The sequence below is a fragment of the Artemia franciscana genome, chromosome 4 (genome assembly GCF_032884065.1).
Source record: "Artemia franciscana chromosome 4, ASM3288406v1, whole genome shotgun sequence".
Classification (NCBI taxonomy): domain Eukaryota; kingdom Metazoa; phylum Arthropoda; class Branchiopoda; order Anostraca; family Artemiidae; genus Artemia; species Artemia franciscana.
The window spans coordinates 27986898-28009014 of NC_088866.1; the positions used below are offsets into that span (position 1 = coordinate 27986898).

General features: G+C 35.9%; 1 protein-coding gene across 2 annotated transcripts in view; it reads left to right on the forward strand.

The window, feature by feature from the left end:
- The window catches only part of LOC136026243 (uncharacterized), a 103984-nt gene that overhangs the window by 36461 nt on the left and 45406 nt on the right, over positions 1-22117 (forward strand). Inside the window, exons 2-3 of one of the 2 annotated variants that reach the window (XM_065702600.1) lie at positions 943-1082; positions 5226-5461. In XM_065702600.1, the coding sequence (XP_065558672.1) occupies positions 5290-5461 (172 nt within the window). In that variant the 5' untranslated portion in view covers positions 943-1082; positions 5226-5289. Of the gene's footprint in view, positions 1-942; positions 1083-5225; positions 5462-21460; positions 21602-22117 lie in introns of those variants that run through there. The other variant, XM_065702602.1, reaches the window with a different exon arrangement.

Below are 22117 nucleotides of genomic sequence, written 5' to 3' on the forward strand. Positions count from 1 at the left end.
CTCCCCCCCCCTCAGATGGTCAAATCGTGGAAGGGACTATTTCTGATTTGTCTTGGTATGGTCCCTGGTACGCCTGTCAACTTTCATCGTCCTAGCTTATATGGAAGTGCCCGAACTAGCAAAACCGGAACCGACTGACCGACAGACAGACAGAAATTGCGATTGCTATGTGTCACTTGGTGACACATAGCAATCGACACATACCAAGTGACACATAGCAATCGCCAACTTCCACAGGAAATCTTTTATGACCATTGCATAACAGAAGTAAGAATTTTCAAGTAATATTTCGTATCATATGACCCGAAAAGAGGGTTCAAACCTGGAAAGCTTCCTTAGATGTAGCGTTATATCAACATATAATGAGAGAAATTTGATGTAAAGCATTCTAGAAAGGTAGATTGCATTTAAGATTATCCTCCTTGTAATTTATTAGCTCATTCTCATTTTAAGACGAATAAGTGGGTATTACATACTTCTATGGTATTAATTTTGGCTACTTATGGTACACACTGCGTTTAAGCTTGTGTATGTTTAATCACCGTTAAATTATTAAATTTAGGCAATCAATCTTAAATATAAGATGAGAAATGGCAAATCTATTAATATTCAAAGCATATTATGCCAAGATACGTTTGAAAGAACGGTTCTGAAACAAAATCTTTTATTGAATAATCCTAATCCATATATATAGTGTTTTGGATTTTTAAGTTCATTTTAGAGGCCTCTAAATGAAATTTTAAGCTATGTTTTATTTTATTCGATGGTAACACAGTAGATTGAGGCTCTGCTTGACAATACAAAGGCCAGAGATCGATTCCCCGGTTGCTAGGCTGATCGTCAAACTTGCTACTTATTCCTAAAAAATCGTACCTCAAACGTCGGCTCAGCGCCTTATGCGCTAGCAGTGGCTCTGGAAAATTATCATTATGTATATTATAGAGATAAGGTGTTTCTGGAGGGAGCTGACTCAAAGTATATGGGTCCAAGATTGATTTAAGAATGGATTTGCGACAGACCCTCTGCACCATCTGTCTCCACTATATCTTGACTTCTGCGGGAGAGAGATGAAAAAACCATGAGTAAGTAATTAATTGTTAAACTTTGGTTGACTGATTTATTTTGTATTTGTGAGGTGATTTATTACAATCCATTTAGCTTCCCAATAATTACCGCGAAATTTATGAACACCTTGCTTATAATTGGGTATTTTCATGGCTTCAGTTTGGACAGCCTGGGGGGGTTGGAACCAGATTGTAGCCCTTATTAATGTTCAATTCAAATTACATGCTCTTAAGACTCTACTCCCTCACTCAATTAATCCGTCTCATTCATCTCATTTGTTATTTTCGCCAGCGAGTCGGGCTTATTAAAGGGCTTCGCAAATCATTTTGGTACACGGACCCGTCACTCTATTAGTATTAATTGTTCTTTTCCTTTAGATTTCCTTTTTCTGTATGTATGACCTAGGTGAAGAGTTTTAAAAGCCCGCACGCATTTGTAAGGAATTCCTTAATCGTCTCGTTTATATATTCCCACGTCCACCTTTCTTGGCCCACCTTAAATTTGCACCGCCCCTCTTGCTGCAGACAACTAATTGGGTACTGCGGCCTGCAGGTGTATTCAACTCGTGTAGCCTTCTTTCTGGAAGGTATAGTACTTCGTACATATAGTTATTATTATTATTGTTAGCACATCGTTACTGATAATATTGATCATTGTATTTCCTTTCATAGTTCTAAAGCAATTTTATTAATATCTCTGTTAAGTTTTTGAATGTTCCCGCTGCTTTTTAAGCTTTTTCATGAAAATGATATATTACTACATCGTCAGTACTTAATATGTCTCTTGTCAATGACTTTCTCGTAACCTAATCATTTTCAATTCAAATCGATTAAAAGATTCAATAAGGTTGTTTATATTTTTTGCAAATATGTTTTGAATTTAGGTATTATGTTACCTCATGTTTACAAATGACCATTCTAAATGGTAAAAAGAAGTAAGCGTTACATAAAAGCAGAAAGGGACTCAGGGAAGGCAAATTAGTTTGTAAGTTGAAACCCCCTCCCCACTTCTCTGGGGTTTTAAGCCCTTGAAATTTAAAATTTGAATGCTTGAAGTTAAATTTGATTAAACTAGTTTTAATTTGGTCGAATTGTTCAATAAACAAGAGAAAACAAGATTCTTAAGCACTCAGTCAGATTCTGGAAGAAACTGTATGTTCAAAACCAATTCTTTTAAAGGGTTTGGCTTTTTAGGGGGTAGGGGTTATATTTATAATGGTAATTATTCTATAAGAAACCCTATTCCCTACAGGTCATTTTGAATTTCTGATCAGAAACTATTACTTTTTGTTTTTTTTTAATTTAGTTGGAATTAAACATTTTAGGAGAATCAATGAATAAAGTAATATTATAGTATATATATTTGTAATTTTGGAAACACAAGTTTAATATAATAAAGTGTACTTGTTGGGTATTTTAAACACAACCAGAAAGTGAAGTTAGGATTATCCTAATGGAAAATAGCAAAACATAATGATAAATAATGCTAAGAAACAAAATTAAGGAAACCTTGCGTAACCTAACGTAAGCTAACCAAACCCACATCCCCACCCCTAATGTGCAAACATATAGTCCAAATTATACAATTCCAAGAACTTTCCCGACAAAAAAACTTTTTTTCAAATCTAACCTTCCATGAAATTGGTATGCCTCCCTCCGTGGACCACTTTTTAGGAGGGGTAGGGATGGATTGAAGCTCCTAGAAGGTCCCTGAATGCATTTGACTATGTGTACATTAGAGCCATGCAGCCTATGCCTTTTTAACATTTACTCAATATTGTAAGCAATATCCTATGAAAAAAACCGCAAAAACAACAAAATTACCTTCCCTAGATTCTGAGAATAAATTTTGCCCCCTCGCTCCCCCACCCCATTATGTTCTTGAATTGACACTCCTGCCAGTATTGTGGTTAGAAGTGAAAATTCCCTAGTCATAATTATAAAGTTTTTTGTAAAGTATTTGGACAATGTGAAGTTAGAAATAATTTTTACTACACAATATGCTGAATAATTGGACCTAGCAAATTAGGCATGCAGACCCGCTATACTTTACCCGATTCCCCCTAATGTGCAAATATATAGCCCAAGTTTGTTTCTAAAGTATTATGTTTTTATCTTACTTTGGTCTTTTTCATCAGAATTGAGAGCCAGAGAAACACATTAGAAGAATATTAGGTGAGGGGTATGTCATACAAGTACCTTAACGTGTTTAATATTGTTCTTATATTTCTGACGCATCAAAGGGCTCGTGGCTGAACCCAGGTTCTGCAGTTATAAGAATCACATCGGTATTTCTTCTAGACCACCAAAGACGTCTCCCATGCCATCACTAACTTAATGCTGACACCTATTTACTCAGTTTTTGCCTATTTACCTCTTACTGAGTTTAGTGATGTAAACTACTTTTAAAAGGTATTATATTCAATACTTTCGGCATGTTTCCACCAAAGTCAAAGAGGTGTCTTCAGAACATACTGCACCAAGTTCGGGCATGTGAACTTTTATTTGCCGTTCGAGTGAGCCTTCTCCCGGTATTATAGGACCACTGGGTCTCCCCCTGAAAAAAACCAAATAAACACGCATCCGTGGTCTTTTTCCTGGCAAAAAAAAGATTCCATATTTTCGCAGATAGGAGCTTGAAAACTCTACAATAGGGTTTCTTATACACTGAATCTGTTAGTATAATTTTTAATAAGGTTCTATGATTCGTAGCATTTGCTTCAAAAATAGTAATTTCTTTTTTTGGGGGGGGGGGGTCCCTGAGGCTGAGGTGATCGCAACCTGAGGCTATCCAATGGTATAAAAAAAACATTTTTGACTGTCTGATATTCTTCATCAAGAGAACGTGACTTAACCACCTTAACTGGCTGATCGTTTCAGTTGAAACGATCCACTGGTATTATTTCTGTAACCAGAAATGACTCGTAGTTTTTTCAGAAGTAGCTGACACCTACTTTTCCAGAAATCTTAGAAAAAACATTTAACTTATTTCATTTTGTGTTGGAAATGAGGAATTACATCATCAGAAAGTGTTTTTTTTCTTCTTATTATTATTATTAAACTGAACACAATAGTCTTTTTAAAGCTCGGTAAAGTGCAATCCCTAAATTTTTTTTAGCATAGCTGCTTGGAAGAATGCTAAAAGTCGACCCAAAGAAATATCATTTATTTAATTTTACAGCTCTGGGAGTTTCCTGGGAGTTTCAATCAAAATGAAATACCCACTTTGATTGAAAAACTTGGGGATGTAAAATTTTATTTTTTTTTAGTCAAATTTTATAGTCAGGCTGCAGGTATCAATATCTTTCGACGGTGCCTAATCCCCTAGAAGAATTCACTAATAGATAATTTGTCTTTGCGGCGGTCAGTCGATGCTTAGGCTTGCAAAATGATTTCAAGATAATCCCCCTAAAATGGAATAAAATTTAATAATGGTGAAAAGTTTTACTAAGCCATTGAATTTGAAAACGAACAATACATGTAAATGTTAATGAAAGTTTAAATATGTCGGCTTTTGCCAAAGAAAAACAGAAATAAAATTAGTTGAGACAACTAAACACATATTGTAAATTACAAAATTAGATCAAAATTACAAAATATATGTTTATTTTGATGATGGCCTGGCAGTCCATTTAACAGTTATTGTAGACAACCACTTTGTGATTTTCATGTGACGCTTAGTTAGATCATTCAAGTCTTCCATTTATGTGTAAATGGTATTAACTAGCCATCGATATACTATAATCAAAGATGCCGCTGTATGTTGTTTTGGTGAAGGGGCTTCGGACTGAAATAATGCACTTTAGGCTGAATTAACTTAATGATTATCTTAAGTATATTGTAAGATGCTGACAGTAAAGCACTAGTTAAGGTGATATTTCCCCTGTACTTCCTTTAAAGATTTAACGTCCTTCATTACTTTTGTTTTTTAAGAGTGGATCGATTGTATTATGGCAATCATTATAAAATTGAAATGCTTAATTCAATTGTTTTTCTTTAGAGAACTTGCCAAATTTCAATACTGACGTATATTGCCGACACAGGGTTTATTATTTGATAAAGTGTTAAAAGTAATTGATACAGCATAATAAAAGTTTCTGGTAGTTTGCTTAGTAATGTACCAGTCCTTTTCGAAATGTGAAATTTATCTTTTATTTTCAGAGGGTTACCGTTAGAGGACTTGGTTTCTTGTTTGTGGCCATTTCTTTATCATACTCAGTCTGGTATGAGAAGATCAGTGTTGAAAACGCTTCAAAGTATGGTGGTACAATCAGGTGGAGATGGCACTTTGCTCTCTGTTGTAGCCCAAAAGCTTATGAAACAAATTATTCAGAGGGCCGTTCTTGAACAATACAATGAAGTCATTGAAGATTCCCTGAAGGCAGGCGTTATTTCACGTAATTAATATGCTTGATGATACTACTTTTCAATTTATAATTAAAATGAAGCGGAAAATACAATAGCGAGTAAAAGTTTTAATTAACACAGTAAACGTTAAAAAAAATTGTGCAGGTACTAATGAAAGGGTGAATCTTTTGGCTCCACATCTTGAATTTTATCGAAGGTAAAGAATAAATAAGATTATGGTTAAATTATCAACACTTCGTAGATAGTTGCATAAAAAGTTTAAAAAAAACATTCAATACTCTTCCTGTCTGGTATTTCACCCATTCTGAAAAAAAAGGATCTGGTTATATTATATTTCCGCTATTGTAAGTTTCCGCTTTATTTACCCCGGTCTTATAGGAACAAGAAAATAATGCGGTATGTCGGGACTTCTGACATCATTATTTCTTTGCGGAAGTTAGGCTCAAAATTGGAAAAGGACTATGTTTTTTCTCTGGGCCCCTTCCACCCCTCAGTTTGTTTATATATCCGTTAGTCTTCACCTATTTTCGTTTTATAGTTGTGTTATCTTTTAGAGGTTCTTCCGTTAGTTGAGTTATGGTTGTGTTGTATATGTTTTATCTCTCGTATAGTTGTGTTAGTTTTCTTTCATCATCTTTTATTTACTCCACTTGTCTTGTATTTTACTGTGTTAAAAATAAATTATCATTATTATTAGGTTCTGAATAGAATAGTTGAAACTAAAAAAAACTTTAGTGTATATAATAAATAACTTAATCATTTATAATGACAATAATTCAAAATAAATCAAATAATACACATATCATTTATAAAGATAATTTCTCAAACCGCACTGGCCTGTCATAATCTAAAAAAGAAACGATCATAAATGGCGTTGCTAATATCAAACGAAAATAGTGAAGAAACACATAGCGAGTATTTCTGAAGGACAACCACCTCTCTTATTCAGCACCAACAAAAAATATATTTAAGAAAAATGCCAAAAGAGACTCAGAAGAAAAACAACAGCTAACGTGGAAAGTCAATGTAAAAAACAAACCAATAAAAATCAATGAAAAAAAAAACTTAAAAGGTGAATAAAATTCAATAAAATCGTAAATTAGAAAAATTAAACCAAATACCTAACAACCTTAAAGCGAGTCATTCACCAATATTTGCGATTTTCACAAAATCGAGAAATTTAAACTGTCATCGACAAATACAAGCGAACAACTCACATGAACAAGAATAACGTTTTTGAAATGGATGAATTAGCTCAATTCCGTAATCGATTGGATATCCCTTGCCTGAGGTGGGATAGAACCGATAAACCTCAGGTTAAGAGGCAAACTTTCATCTACCGTACTGTGACAAAGTAAAATTGCAGTGCATCCCTTGTACCGTGTGGGATTGAATTTGGGAGCCCCCTATTAGTAAGCCCACCGCACCGGCACAAAGATATACAAATATAATATATATTAGAATATATAATACATACACATAAGAATATATATCCTACAATTGTTACCGTAGATAGCTTTGGACTCATAACCTTTATAATATGAAAAAAACTTCGTTTTCTTAAAGAGTTAAAGAGGCTGCGTCCCAAAGTCGAACCTTAAAACGTACAGGAATTAGAAGAGGCAGTTGGGGGGCTGCCACCCCCCAAACCCCCAGCTTTTAAAGACTCTTTTGTACAGGTTTTTTTTTGTGGGGGGACTTCATTGTTACTAAAAACTAGTTTCGGCGCAATGGTTCTCCTGTCCTCTTGTGTTTAACATTTTTCGAAGTTATTCCATTATTCATTCATTTTAATTTTTTGTTAATTAAAAGAGGGCCTTTCCGAAGCCAAGAGCGGGGGGTTAGCAAAAAAACAAAAAACCTGTACAAAAGAGTCTTTAAAAGCTGGGGGTTTGGGGGGCGGCAGCCCCCCAACTGCATCTTCTAATTCCTGTACGTTTTAAGGTTCGACTTAGGGACGCAGCCTCTTTAACTCTTTAAGAAAACGAAGTTTTTTTCATATTATTTCTGTACGTTTTTCTACTATCCATGGTGGATGTAATTTAATAATTCCTGTACTCCTCGTACAGGAATTAGGAGAGGAACTTGGGTGGCTGCCGCCCCCCCCGCTTTTAAATCATTGTATAAAATATAAAAAAAAATAGATATGACCGAAATGTTTCTTTTGCTCATAAGAAGCTAATATTCTGTTATCTCTCAATTGATAAGCTGTCCAGGTGTTATCAAAATTATACACTTTTATTTTGATGTTGTTAAAAAAAAACCGCCCGTAAGGGACTTGAACCCTTGACCATAAGATTAAAAGTCCCACGCTCTACCGAATGAGCTAATCACTTATATGTGTGTAAATATAACTTCTCAATAACTTTTAAAAATTTCAAATTAACATGGGCTCTTATGAGAGAAATGCGTTAATTAAGTAGCTAATGCGTGGTTTCTGGAAAACAGGGAAGGAGTTATCGGATCGAGCTGAAATTTCGCGGATAAGCTCCTGGGCCGTAGGGGACCTTAACTTGTGAATTTCAGCCCGATCGGACAACGTTAAAAGGGGGGTGGGGTTGGGGGGTCGAAACTTTCGGGGGGTTAAGATTTTCCTACTAAACTTTCCAGGAAAATTACTCGGAGAATTCCGCATCGAATGAGTCCTCGTACACCCAGATCCGATGTCGGCTATGACCTGTAGGCGTCGAGAAAAAAAAGAAAATGAATTTTAAGTGTCTATGCGTGGTTTCTGGAAAACAGGGAACCTTGGGCCCTAGGGGACCTTAACTTGTGAATTTCAGCCCGATCGGATAACGTTAAAGGGGGGCTGGGGTTGACGGGTCGAAACTTTCGGCCAGATTTTCCCCATGAAGGAAAAGTTGGAGGGTTTCTTAGTTGGAGCTCGGGCTACGAAATGAATCCCTCCCCATCCCTCTGCGACCACTGGAACCGAAGATCGCTTAACATTGTCGTGGGTCGCCTGTTTATAGAGGCACGAGTGTGCCTCCTTGATGTCTCAAGAATTGTCTCATTACCATAGTAATGGTACTATGGTAATGGTATTACCATTCGCTAGTATCCGTCGATGGTATTTCAAGTTTCGAAATACAGACGAAGTAATTTATCTCCTCCTCAGTACCTCACTCTTTACGCTAAAATTCACACTCCCTTCCCATCATATACGTAATAATGTCCGTTTGTCTTAAGCTTTTAATGTTGCTCCTTACATTCAGTTGAAAAAACTTGTTTTTTTATTTAACATCTGATCGTTGTTTAAACAATACCACAAAATCTGACTATACCTCCATGAAAAAATTCCTCCTCCCCATGAATTCATTCTCTAGATCATTCAATCCTGGTGAAAATTTAACTCGGATAATTACCCTTAGCATCTCCACGCGTAAAATTGAGTCGGCAAAGAGAAAGCAAGACATAAGTCGAATTTCGTATAGGAATTCTGGCAAATTTCCTCGGTATAAAATTTCTCCTGAAAAATTCGCTCCCTGGAAGCTTCCGTTCCAACGGGAAATTACCCCCATGAAAAATCCCACCAGCAAAAAAATCACCCTCTCCCCTCCCACCCGAAAAATGTGGGCATATTTCCCTATAACAAATACTATACGCAAACAATTGGCAAATTTTGTAACTCAAAGACATTTCCACAGGGACTGTAGGGGGTCATGATATCACTGAAGGCATAGTTATTAGACGTTTCAACTATGATGAACGAAATAGCTATGTCAAAATTTTGATCGGACAATTTTGATAAACCTAGGGGCGTGGGAGGGGACCTAGTTGCCTCCAACCCTTTTGGTCACTAATAAAGGCCAATACTTTTATTTGCCGTTCAAACTAGCCCTCTCTAGATATTATAGCACCACTGGGTCGGTACGACCACCACTTGGGAAAAAATAAATAAACATGCATCGGTGATCTTTTTCCTGGTAAATAAAAAAACAAAATTACACATTTTCGCAGATAGGAGCTTGTAACCTCTCCATAAGGGTTTCTTATATGCAGAATCTGATAGCGTGATTTTCATTAAGATTCTGTGACTTGTAGTGGGTGTTTCGAAAATAAGGCAAATTTTCTCAGGCTCGTAACCTTTGGTGGTTATAACTAAAGTTTTGGTTGTATGACAGTTTCGATTGTAACTCAAAATTATTATGGTTTGAGTCAAATATTCTGCAATATAGCAACTACAATAAAATAGCCATCTATTATTGTATCAAACAGTTCGTGGTAACGAACTGTAGTAAGGAGCGACTCGGCTCAATAGTAACCGAAACTCTAAAAAACAGAATTTTGATATCAATAGTTACATCAAAAGAATTGCATTTTAACGCTGGTTTTAAATATATAAGTTTCATCACGTTTAGTCTTATCCATCAAAAGTTACGAGGCAGAGAAAATTTGGCGTATTTTAGAAAATAGGGGTAAATACCCACTAAAAATCATAGAATCTTAACGAAAATCACACCATCGGAATTGTCTTTTCTTTATAAAAGAGAGATTTTTGAGACATCTTAGCTCAATCTATTATAAGTTGAAGAAGTTTTTTTTCTTGTTGAAAAAAAGTTTTTGCAAAAAAAAAAAAAAAAAGCAAAACGGTATTCAATACAACAGTTCCAACGGGTTGTCAGTTTCATGTAGAAAGGTTGGTCGTATAAACTTCAGAGCGGGATTATTGGATTGGTAATCAGAAGTTCTGGGTTTTTTTTAGGGTTCAAAGTGATCGGAGGGTGGATACTCCCCCACACCTCGTGTTTTAATAGAAATTTAAAACGGCTCATTTGATTGGAAATTGAGGGTGCTAGTGCCTTTTAATAGCTGAAAGTTAGTGGAGGGCAACTAACCCCTCTTCCTTTCAAAATTTTGATTTAGCCATTTGTTCAGCGTAGTTAAAAGGTCGAAAACTAAGTCTGAGGATGACAAACCCCCATAACCCTCGGGCCAAGGGTTGTAAGTTATGCCTCCGGGGCATATAAGGCTTTTTTATAGAAAGGGTGGTCGTATAAATCTTGGAGGGGCTCACTGGATTAGTAATCATAAGTTCTACTTCCCTTTTTAAGATTCAAAGTGATTGGTGGGTGGTTATCCTTCCGCTACACCTCGTATTTTCCCAAAATGCATATGACATAAATTTTGAGATGACAATTTGTTGTCGTAGATCTTCAAAAAACACTCATTCAATGGTAAATTGAAAGGGCCTTTTTTAAAAATTAAAAGTGATTGGAGGGCATCAAGCCCCCCCCCCTCACTAAGCCTATCAATTCCAAAAACACAAATAATCAAAATTTTGAGAGAGCCACTTTGCTCAGCGTAGTTAAAAGCACCCCATCCCCTCCGCCACAGCCCTCAGCGCAAAAGCTACAAGCTATGCCCCGAGGGCATATACGGTTTTTATGGTAAGTGTGATTGTATGAGCTTTGGAGGGGGTTCATTAAATTAGAAATCAGATGTCCTAGTTCCCTTTTTAAGAGTCAAAGGAATCGGGGGCAGCCGACTCCCCCTCCATCGTATTTTCCACAAATGTATCCGATAAGTTTTTTTAGATGGCCATTTGTTAAAAAACAGTCCAAAGATCACATAATAAGGCTTTGGAGTGGACAGAATCCCCTTGAGTCTGGGGATAAGGGTTGTAAGTTATGCCTCGGGGGCATATAAGGTTTTTATGGAAAAGGTGGTTGTGTTAACTTTAGAAGAGGCTGATTTGATTTAAAATATATAGTTCTAGTACCCTTTTAAGAGCCAAATATGATGGAGAGCAACTAGCCCCCCTCCCTGACGTCCTCTTTTCCCAAAACGTATTCAGTTCAAATTGTCAGTTAGCCATTGCGTTACCAATAGTCCAAAATCATATGACAATGTCTTTAGGGTGCACAATCCTCCAGAGTCCATGGGGAAGGGTTGTAACTTGTTCCAAGAGGATATGAGGTTTTTAAGGAATAGGTAGTTGTATTAAATTTGGATCGGATGGAGCTTCTTTGATTGGACGTCGGAAGTTTTAGTGACTTTTTAAGAGTCAAAAGTGAATGGAGGGACGCCAGCCCCCCCCCCCCCCAAGGCTATCATTCCCAAAACATGTTCGATCATAATTTTAAGAGAGCTAGTTTGCTCAGCATTATTGAAAGGTCCAGTAATTATGTCTTTGGGATGTCAACCTCGCCATAGTCCTCAGAACAAGGGGCGTAAGTTAGGGAATTCGTTCATTGTTTACACATAGTATGTTATTGAGAAAGGTATGCATGTTTAAAATTTACTTTCCAAGTAGGTGAAGAATATTCAGGTGAGCATTTCATGTTGAGGGGAGTGTTGAACTAAATCAAAATATGTTATGTGCATACGGATTTTCAAAAGGGTACATCACAGGAAAAACTGTGTATTTTAATTTGGAAAATTCAGAAAACAAGGGAGACGATCAGCCACTTATTTTTAATGATCAGCCACTATTTTCAGTGTGTAACTGCTTTGTGATGGTTCGGTTACATGCTTATTTCAGCCAAAAATCTGAGAGTTGTGAAATCCTAGACCAGACAGTCTGAAACCAGAGACCTGATAGCAACTTCCGCTCAGTTGCTATTTTCGCTGTTTAGCTGCTCTGTGATGGTTCCTTTATATGTTACGTTCCTGCTAAATATCTGAAAGCTCTGAAACCAAATCCAAAATCAGAAATCTATAAGTTTCTTCTGATCAACCGCCATTTGCAGCTCTGTTATCCGCTATTCATATGTTACGTATCTACCAGATGCCTGAAAACTCTGAAATCTGAAACCAGAAATCTAAAAGTCTGGTGTTTTTGGTAATATCCCTGTTTGGTCAGACGTTCGCCAAGGTTTTTTTTTTCCGTATTATTCAAGCTATACATAGATCATTTGTCGACTAATATCAAATTTACCTGCTTTCTAGGCTACACCAACATTTCATATTTTGCTTATGCAGATGATCTCTTGATGATTTGCAGAACGAGATTGGGTCTAGTCCGCTCGGTTGACCTTATTTCTCGTCTTTTTTTCTAATATTGGACGAATTCTGAACATTGATAAATATGAGTACCTAGCATTTAACGGAAAATCACCATCTACAGTTTTTGCACTGTCATTTGAATCTTCTTAAATTCAATGAGCTAATGTTATTAACTGGCTAAAAATCCGAGACATTGTTGATAGGTTCATTTGACAGCCAGCATGCACATAACGTGTTTTGATTTTATTCCATATCCCCCTCAAAATTTCAAGAAAGTAATGTCAAGTTAAAGCAGTTACAGTCGCAAGCAGTTGCAGTCAAAGTCACAAGCAGTCATAGTCACACATTGCAGACGCTTCTTTTTGATAACTTGGAGGCACTTAGTGCCTTTTGATTTAGCTCAACATACCCTTCAACATTCCCCAAACTGTCACTTCAATACTCCCAGCCTATTTGGACACACTAAGGATCAAACATTACCCTTTTCCTGATATAAATCCTGCGTTTAAAAAGTGGAAAAACTGCATAATTTGCAGTCCTTGTCCTGGGGCCGTGAGGGGCATGGCATCCCCAGAGGCATAATTGTTAGATATTTTGATAATTCCAGGTGTTCCTTACATATTACTGTAGTATTTTTGAAAAAAAGTATCCTGCATTTATTGTGTTTCTATTTTGTTCAACATCTCCCTCGAAATCTTCTGAAAGCATCACAACCCTCAGTTGTTAGCTTCCAACTACTTTTAAATATTCCCCTAAATATGCTCTGAAAGTTTCAACTTAATACCGTCAGCTGTTTTAAAATATTGCTGTTACACATTTTTTGATGAAATAGATACCCATAGTGTGTTTTGATTTAGTTGAACATAACCCTTGACATTCCCCAAAGTTCCACCTAATACCCTTGATCTTTGCAGACATACCCAGAATCAAACATCTCCCATTTTCTTAGTGACAAATCCTGCGTTTAAACAATGGACGGCAAATTACATAATTTACGGCACGTTGCCCTGGCGCCGTAGGGGTTATGATATTCCCATAGGCTTAGTCATTAGACCTTTGGACCACTTTAAACAACTTGGGTCTTTCAAAATTTCAATCGGTGTTGAGGGGAGGGAGTATCAAAAACAGGACGGGGGTTGGTAGGCTGGTTGCCCTCCAATCCCTCTTCAACACACACTAAAAGTTTCAATTTAATACCTTCAGCCGTCCTCTAGATACTGCCAATATTCTCTTTTGGCAACCATAATGCCCATAGTGCGTTCTGATTGAGTTCGGCAACCCTCTCAACATTTCACCTTAAACCCTAAGCCTTTTTCGAGACCCAGAATCAAACATACCCCCTTTTTCCAATAAAACTAAGTATTATTAGAGGCTTGCATAATTTCCAGCCTTTGTTCCCAGGGCTGTGGGGGTAATGTCAACATCAAAGGCATAGTTATTTGACCTTTTGAACAAAATAGCAATATCAAAATTTTAATTAGATCTGTTTGGGTAAATAAGGAGTGGGAAGGGATCTGGTTACCCCCGACAACTTTTGACTCTTAAAAAAGCATTAGAACTTCCAATTTCTAATCCAATGAGCTCCCCCCCCCCCCCCAAAGTTTACACCGCCAGTTCTGTATGAACTGAAAATACACTGATAAAAATGACAGTGAAGCCTTAATTTCTTTAGTATTCGCAAAATTTCAAATTAATACCCTTGACTGTTCCTGTGACGTTACACACCTCATTTTAATAAGATGGGTGTACATTGTATCTTTTGATTTAGTTCAACATCTTTGAGAGGCTAAACTAAATAATATTAGCCAATTAAATTCATCAAATATGTTACATTTGTAGTTCTTTGCAACTGGGATGTCAATAGATGTATTTTGACCAAGTTTAATTGCGCCGAGTTGAAAAAAAAGTCCCAAGTAAGCTTCATCGTTCTACTATGCAAGAAAAAATCTTCGGAACCTTGGCACAATTCTACCGCGCTTGACTCATGCTATCCGATGTGCGTGATTTCGGAAAGTCGGTCGCCCCTCGGGTATTGCAAAAAAATAAAATCAAAGTTCAGATCACATTTATTTTTTGCATAGAATGAAATGAGTTCTGACCGAAAGCAATGCTAAATATTTGGTATAAAGTCATTTTTGCCATCGGGTCTGAGAAAACCTCATACTTTATCCATTTTTCAAAATATAATGAGATGCAACATTTTAATAACTAAGGAAAACAAAAACTTGATATGCCATGATAAACCCTCGTCTTACCTAGGACAAATATTAAAGCTCTCACACAAAGACTGTTTTATATGCTATGTAAAAAAAAAAATTAGAACTATCTAAATGCATTGAGAACTAAACAAAATGAGAATTAAGATAATCAAATAAGCTTCGCGAATCAATCCAGTGGGCTCAGATGGCATCGAAGGCAATAATGTATAAGTTTTAATCAATATATAATAGCTAAAGATATATAATCATCTCTTGTTAATGGACAGGTGTGTTTTTAATTTGGCTTAAGTGCAATGCAGAACTGACGCCCCGATAACATGTCAAACACTTCGTGGTAACATAAATAAATTTCCTTGCATTTTCCATGCATTGGTTACGATTTCTATGAGATTTTTCTAGATTTCTGTGGACCGTTCAAAATTTTTACAGTTTCTTCTTGAAATCTTTGGTTTGGTCTGGATTTTTAGGGTTGACCGCGATTTTTTTGAACTTGTGTGGATATCTATGTATTGCTTATGATTTCTATTAATTCTTCCAGATGTTTGTGCATTGGTTTTGATTTTTATGGGATTTTTTTTGGATTTCTATGGACTGGTTTTGATTTCTACAGTTTTTATTTTCGTGTCCTATACGGCAGGTCTAAAGAGGTGGCCATTAATATTGGAGCTGATCTGTCAGAAGCAATTGCTCTCTCTTCAGCCATACCTGCTAAATCAAAATGAGTTCATAATTGTTAAAGCTGGATGGAGGCCCAAAATCAATGTTTGGCCCCCACCTAAGGTTTTCTGAAATGGCACCACTTTTTTAAGGTGAAACGTAACAATAACAGAAAATAGTTTGAAAAAGCACTTAAGGTGAAATGTAACAAAACAGAATAGACTGGAAAAAACTTTTAAAGTGAATCGTAACAAAACAAGAGACACTTTGAGGAAATCTTTTAAGGTGAAACGTAACAAAACAGAAGACTGAAAAAAAAACCTTTAAGGTAAAATGTAACCAAAATAAGACACTAAAAAAAAAAAATTAAGGTGAAACCAACAAAACAGATACTTTAAAAAAACCTTTTTTGGTGAAATATAAAAAGACACAAGACATTGGCAAAATATTTTTAAGGTGAAATTTAACTTCAAAGAAGACACTTCGAAAAAATACTTTAAGGTAAAATTTAACAAAACAAAACACACTTGGAAAGAAAGAACTTTTAATATGAAACGTAAAAATACAGAAGACACTTTGAAAAAAAACTTAGGGTGAAACAAAACAAAACAGAAGACACTTAAAAAAAAATTCAGGTGAAACCTAGCAAAACAGAAGACACTTATAATAAAAAAAAACTTTCAAGTTTTAACCTAACAAAACAGAAGACACTTTGAAAAGAAACTTTTAAGGTAAAACATAACAAAACAGAAGACGCTTTGAAAAAAAATTAGGTGAAACGTAGTCAAACACAAGACACATTAAAAAAAACTTTTGAGGTGAAACTTGACAAAATAGAAGACACTTTGAAAAGAAACTTTTAAGGTAAAACATAACAAAAAAGAAGACACTTTGAAATAAGAAACATTTAAGGTGAAACCTAACAAAACAGAAGACACTTTGAATAAAAAAAAACTTTTAAAGTGAAACCTAAAAAACAGAAGACACTTCGAAGAAAAAGCACTGAAGGTGAAACCTAACAAAATAGAAGATACTTTAAAAAATATATATAAAGTGAAACCTATCAAAACAGAAGACACTTTGAAAAAAAGCTTTTGAGGTGAAACGTAACAAAACAGAAGAAATTTTGAAAAAAAAACTTTTAAGATTAAACGTAACAAAACAAAAGACGCTTTGAAAAAAAAAAAATAAGGTGCAACGCAACAAAACAGAAGACACATTGAAAAAAACTTTTAAGGTGAAATGTACCAAAACAGAAGATACTTTGAAAAAAAAAACTTTGTTGGTGAAACATAACAAAACAAAAGACATTTTGACAAAAAACTTTTAAGGTGAAATATAACAAAACAGAAGGTACTCCAAAAAAAACTTTTCATGTAAATCTAACACAACAGAAGACAGTTTGATTTTTTTTTTTTTATTATTATTTTTTTTTTAAGGTGAAACGTAACGTATCAGAGAACCCTACTGTAAAGGTTTCAAGCTCCTAAGTGCAAAAACATGGAAGCTTGTATTTTTTGCCAGAAGAAACATTACGGATACGTGTTTTTTTCCAGGAGTGTTCGTATCAACCCAAATATGCTAGAATATAAGACGGGGGCTCATTTGAACGGAAATTGAAAGTGCTAGTGCCCTTTTAGGGGACCAGAAAATTGGAAGATAACTAGGCCACCTCCCCCACCACTTTTTTCCAAAATCATACGATCAAAATTTTGGGATAGCCATTTTGTTTATCATAGTTGAAAGGCCCAATAGCTATACCTTTGGCTATACCATAACCCCCCCCCCCTCACAGCCCCAGGAGAATGGTCTTGAAGTTACAAAATTTGCCCTTTGTTTGTACATACATTTTACGCATGCATACATTTTCGGGTTAGGGAGGAAAATATTTTATGATGTGGGTTTTTCCGAGGAGTAATTTTCCATGAGGAGGGAAGTTTCCAGGGAGTGAACTTGTCATGGGAAATTATACACGGCATAAATTTGCCAGAATTCTTTTACAAAATTATTTTTATATGTCTTGTTTTCTCTTTTCAGTCTCGGTTTTACGCGTCGAGTGATTAAGAGTAATTGTCCTGGGTAAATTTTCACCGGGATTGAATTGTCTAGCAAATAATTCTGGAGTGAGGGGGTCTCTCCGTAAAGGTGGGGTCGGATATCCTGGTATTATTCGAAAATCGATCAGAAATTAAATAAAAAATAAGTTTTTTCTACTGAAAGTAAGGAGCGACATTAAAACTTAAAACAAACAGAAATTATTCCGTATATGAAAGGAGTTGTCCCCTCTTCCTGGCAACAAAGACTGCAAGAAGTGTTAAAAATGGAAAGTTGGAAAGCCATATGAGCATTCAATACAGGGAATTACATTCCAGGCTTTTCAGCAGAGTTCAAAATAGTACAAGAAGATTTCAATATAATATAAAGAATTTAAACAGCTTTATGCAGGAGCCACAAGTCGCCCCCACTCAACAAAACCTAATACAATTGATTTCATTATATCTGATCTTTATTACACAGTTTAAATTATTGATTTTGTTCAAAACCACTTATTGAAATACTGTCAATTAAATATTAACGTATTGTGTTTCAGTGCTTGAATTCACTGGAATTCCTCCTTTTATTGTTCATATTTTCTGGGGATATTTATACATCAATATAAGCTAACAGTATTTTTGATTAGATTTGAAGCTTCAATGGAATCGCATGTTTTTCCCCACAGAAAATTTATTTTGGTGCTCAAACTTGATTGCGAAGAAAATATAATTGCATTTATTCAAAAAGTTACTACAATTAGCTTTGTAGAGAGCAACGTCGAAGTCGAATTTTTATAATTCCCTTTTTTGTTTTGTTTTTAGTATATATTAAATAAAAAAAAACAAGTTTTTTTTTAAATGAAAGTAAGGAGCGACATTAAAACTTAAAACGAACAGAAATTACTCCGTATATGAAAGGGGCTTTTCCTACTCGACACCCCGCTCCTTACGCTAAAGTTTTTTATTGTTTTAAAAAGTAGAGTTGCGAGAAAGAATCAAACTTTAATGCAAGGAGCGGGGTGTCGAGGAGGAAAAGCCCCTTTCATATACGGAGTAATTTCTGTTCGTTTTAAGTTTTAATGTCGCTCCTTACTTTCATTTAAAAAAAAACTTGTTTTTTTTTATTTAATTTCTGAAAGTTTTTGAATTAATGCATGTCTGATTTTGGCTCTCCGTACATAAATTATTAAAATGAAATTTGCATATTAATTCTTTTTTTGGCTAAATGGCTTTCTCTTAGTTTTGATCAGACGATTTTGAGAAATAAGGGGTGGGGAAGGAGGTCTAGTTGCCCTCCAATTTTTCGGTTACTTAAAAAGACAACTAGATCTTTTAATTTTTAACGAACGTTTTTATTAGTAAAAAAAAAATACGTAACTTAAGAACTAACTTACGTAACAAACTTTTATATTCTTATATTTTTGATTATATATATGAGGGGGTTGGTCCCCTCGTTAATTCCTCGCTCTTCACACTAAATCTTGTTTTATCCCAATTCTTTAAGAAAGACCCCTGAATCAGAAAGGCCGTAGAATAAATAGTTGAAATTATTTAAAAAAATTTTAGCATAAAGAGCGAAGTATTTATCTCCTCCTAAATACCTCGCTCTTTATGCTAAAGTATTTTTAGAACCCTCATATGCGCAATTTTCTCTGTTCGTTTTAAGTTTTAATGCTTCTCCTTACTTTCAATTGAAAAAACCTTTTTCATGTTTATATTTTCATTGTTTTTTTTTATAGTAATGCTAGAAAGTCCTGCGCCCTTTTCATTGAATTTCTCTTCCCCCATGAAATATTCCTCCAAGGAAAGATCCTCCCATATAGCCCCTCCCCTGAACCCCACACCCAAACCAAAAAAATCCCCCTGATAACGTCGGTACACTTCCCAGTAACCATTACTGTATGTAAACATTGGTCAAAGTTTGTAACTTGCAGCCCCTCCCCCAGGGACTGTGGGGGGTAAGTCATCCCCAAAGACATAGTTATTATGGTTTTCGACTATGCGGAACAAAATGGCCATCTCAAAATTTTGATCCGTTGACTTTGGGAAAAAAATGAGCGTGGGAGGGGGCCTAGGTGCCCTCCAATTTTTTTGGTCACTTAAAAAGGGCACTAGAACTTTTCATTTCCGTTAGAATGAGCCCTCTTACAACACTCTAGGACCACTTGGTCGATACGATGACCCCTGGGAAAAAAAACAAAAAAAAAACAAATAAACACGCACCCGTGATTTGTCTTCTGGCAAAAAATACGAAATTCCACATTTTTGTAGATTGGACCTTGGAATTTTGTGTATAGGGTTCTCTGATACGCTGAATGCGATGGTGTAATTTTCGTTAAGATCCTATGACTTTTAGGGGGTGTTACCCCCTATTTTCCAAAATAAGGCAAATTTTCTCAGGCTCTTAACTTTTGATGACAAAGACTAAATTTGATGAAACTTATATATTTAAAATCAGTATAAAAATCTGATTCTTTTGATATATCTTTTAGCATCGAAATTCCGTTTTTTAGAGTTTCGTTTACTATTGAGCCGGGTCGCTCCTTACTACAGTTCGTTACCACGAACTGTTTGAAAAGTGTAGTTCGGAGCGAAAATTTTGAGACAGTGATTCTATTCATTATAGCTGAAAAGTTCAATAGCTATGCGTTTTGGGATAGCATGACCCCCAGAGGCGCCATTTGGGCCAAATCTTGGGGTGGGCATGAACTCCATTTCGCCCCCCCCCCCAACTTTCACGTAAGAAAAAATGCGAGTTTTGGCAGCACATCGATCGAATATTCTAAGTAAAAACACATTTTCAGCACCCGTGTGTTGCATGGAAATGTACTGTAACCCAATGTGGAACTCAGCCACACTGACCTCTAAGATTAATTATAACATCAACGATCATAATCAACGAGGTTAAGTGATTAAACTGAAAGTGGAAAATTCAACCAGACTAAAGGCTGGCCCTCCTCAGCGAGAAACTTTCTTATTTAAGTAAACAATACGTCGGTGAAAGTAATAGGCGTGCAGTAATTTCAAATCAATTGGATAGAATTGATTATGTTGGACATAATGGATTATTATGGCCGGCAAAGGGCCCTTTGTGGTGGAAGCTGGGCCCCCTGAAAAATCTGGGGTGGGCATTTGCCCACCCCTGACCCCCCAAATGGCGCCTCTGTTGACCCCCACAGCCCCTGGGAAAAGGGCTGTAAGTTATAAAATGTGTCCATAGCTTACGTATAGTATTTATTATTGGATAATACACAGACATTTTTCGGGGAGGCAATTTCTTGCGCGGGAGGGGATTTGCCAAGGAGAAAAGTTTCCGTGAGGAGTCAAGTTTCCAGGGGTGAAGTTTCCAGAGCAGACTTTAAAATGGAAAAATTTCCCAGAATATCTATTATTTGTCTTATTTTCTCTTTTCTAATTTAATGTTTGGTCGTGGAGATGTCGCGAACGAAATGTTTAGCAGAGTTGGAATTATCTAAAGATTTTTTTTTTCCTGGGGAGGTGGGATTTGCCACGGAAATTTTTTTCGCAAGAACTACTTTTCACTGAGAGGGTGGGAGATTTTGAAGAATATTTTCCATGTAGGGGGATTTCCGGTATGATTTGAAAATTGTTCCGTATATGGAAATTATTCCGTATATGGAAGGGATCGCTCCATCCTCAATGTCTTGCTTCTGAAGTTTAATTTTGACTTTTTGTCCGATTATTTAAGAACGAATCTTGAAGTACAAGGGTCGTTTATTTGAAATGAGAAACTTTTTCAAAGATACTAAAAATCTTCAACGTAAAGAACGAGTATTGAGGAGGTATCCCCACTCATATACGGACTAAATTCTTTTCATTTTAAGTTTTTATGTTGATCCTTACTTTTAGTTAAAAAACTATTTTTTTTTTATAGTCAATCATTATTAGAAACTACCTGAAATCGGGCTCACTATATAATTTTAAAGTGACTATCCCATCACCTCGAAAACGTATGCTAATCGAAAAGAAATTGCAAAATTGACCTTTTAATTCCAAAGTATAAAAAGAAACACACTAATTAGCTAGCTTCGCTGGCTTCTTTAAGGTGCTCGAAACCTGTCCCTAGCTCATTGCCTGCGACTAACAAGCAGACTAATAAATCATGTAAATAACATAAGCAAGATTTCGAGGTTGAATATTAATTATATGATAAATGTGCATTCAAATAAGAGTTACAAAGCAGTATGTAAATATATAAAAAAAATAGTTTCAGTTCCAATTAGTGCAGAAAAGCAAACAGTACAATTGTGACCCAGTTTCTGTGGATTGTTTGGCATCATGCTTGCTGCTGGTAATTATTATTTCTTCTAATGTTTATAACAATAGGTCATTTTGAAAGCAAATTTGAAAGAATTTTGAAAAGGAGCCTGAAACCTTTATTAACAACATCAGATTAAAACAGAACAGGCACCATTGGATTTGTCCTTGTCAAAAATATTGGTGGATCCAGGTCCCCCCTCCAAGATTTTTTTCTGGTGCCCTGGTTCCGTTTTTGCTTCTATTTCCACTCTTTTTTCTCAAATAGACTTGTCAATTTGGTTAATTATTGGTGTCCTTGTCACTTTGCTTCCCCCCTCCAAAGATTTTGCTCTAGATCTACACTAGGTCGAATAGTTTATTCAGAAAAATTACAACCCTTCTTCTTGAACAATAAAGAAATGAGTTTTTATGGCACTTGGTATCTACCAAGTGACATATAGCGAACGCAAATTCTGTCGGTCTGTCTGTCCCGGTTTTGCTACTCTAGGAACTTCCAGGTAAGCTAGGACGGTGAAATTTGGCAGGCATATCAGGAACCAGACCAGAT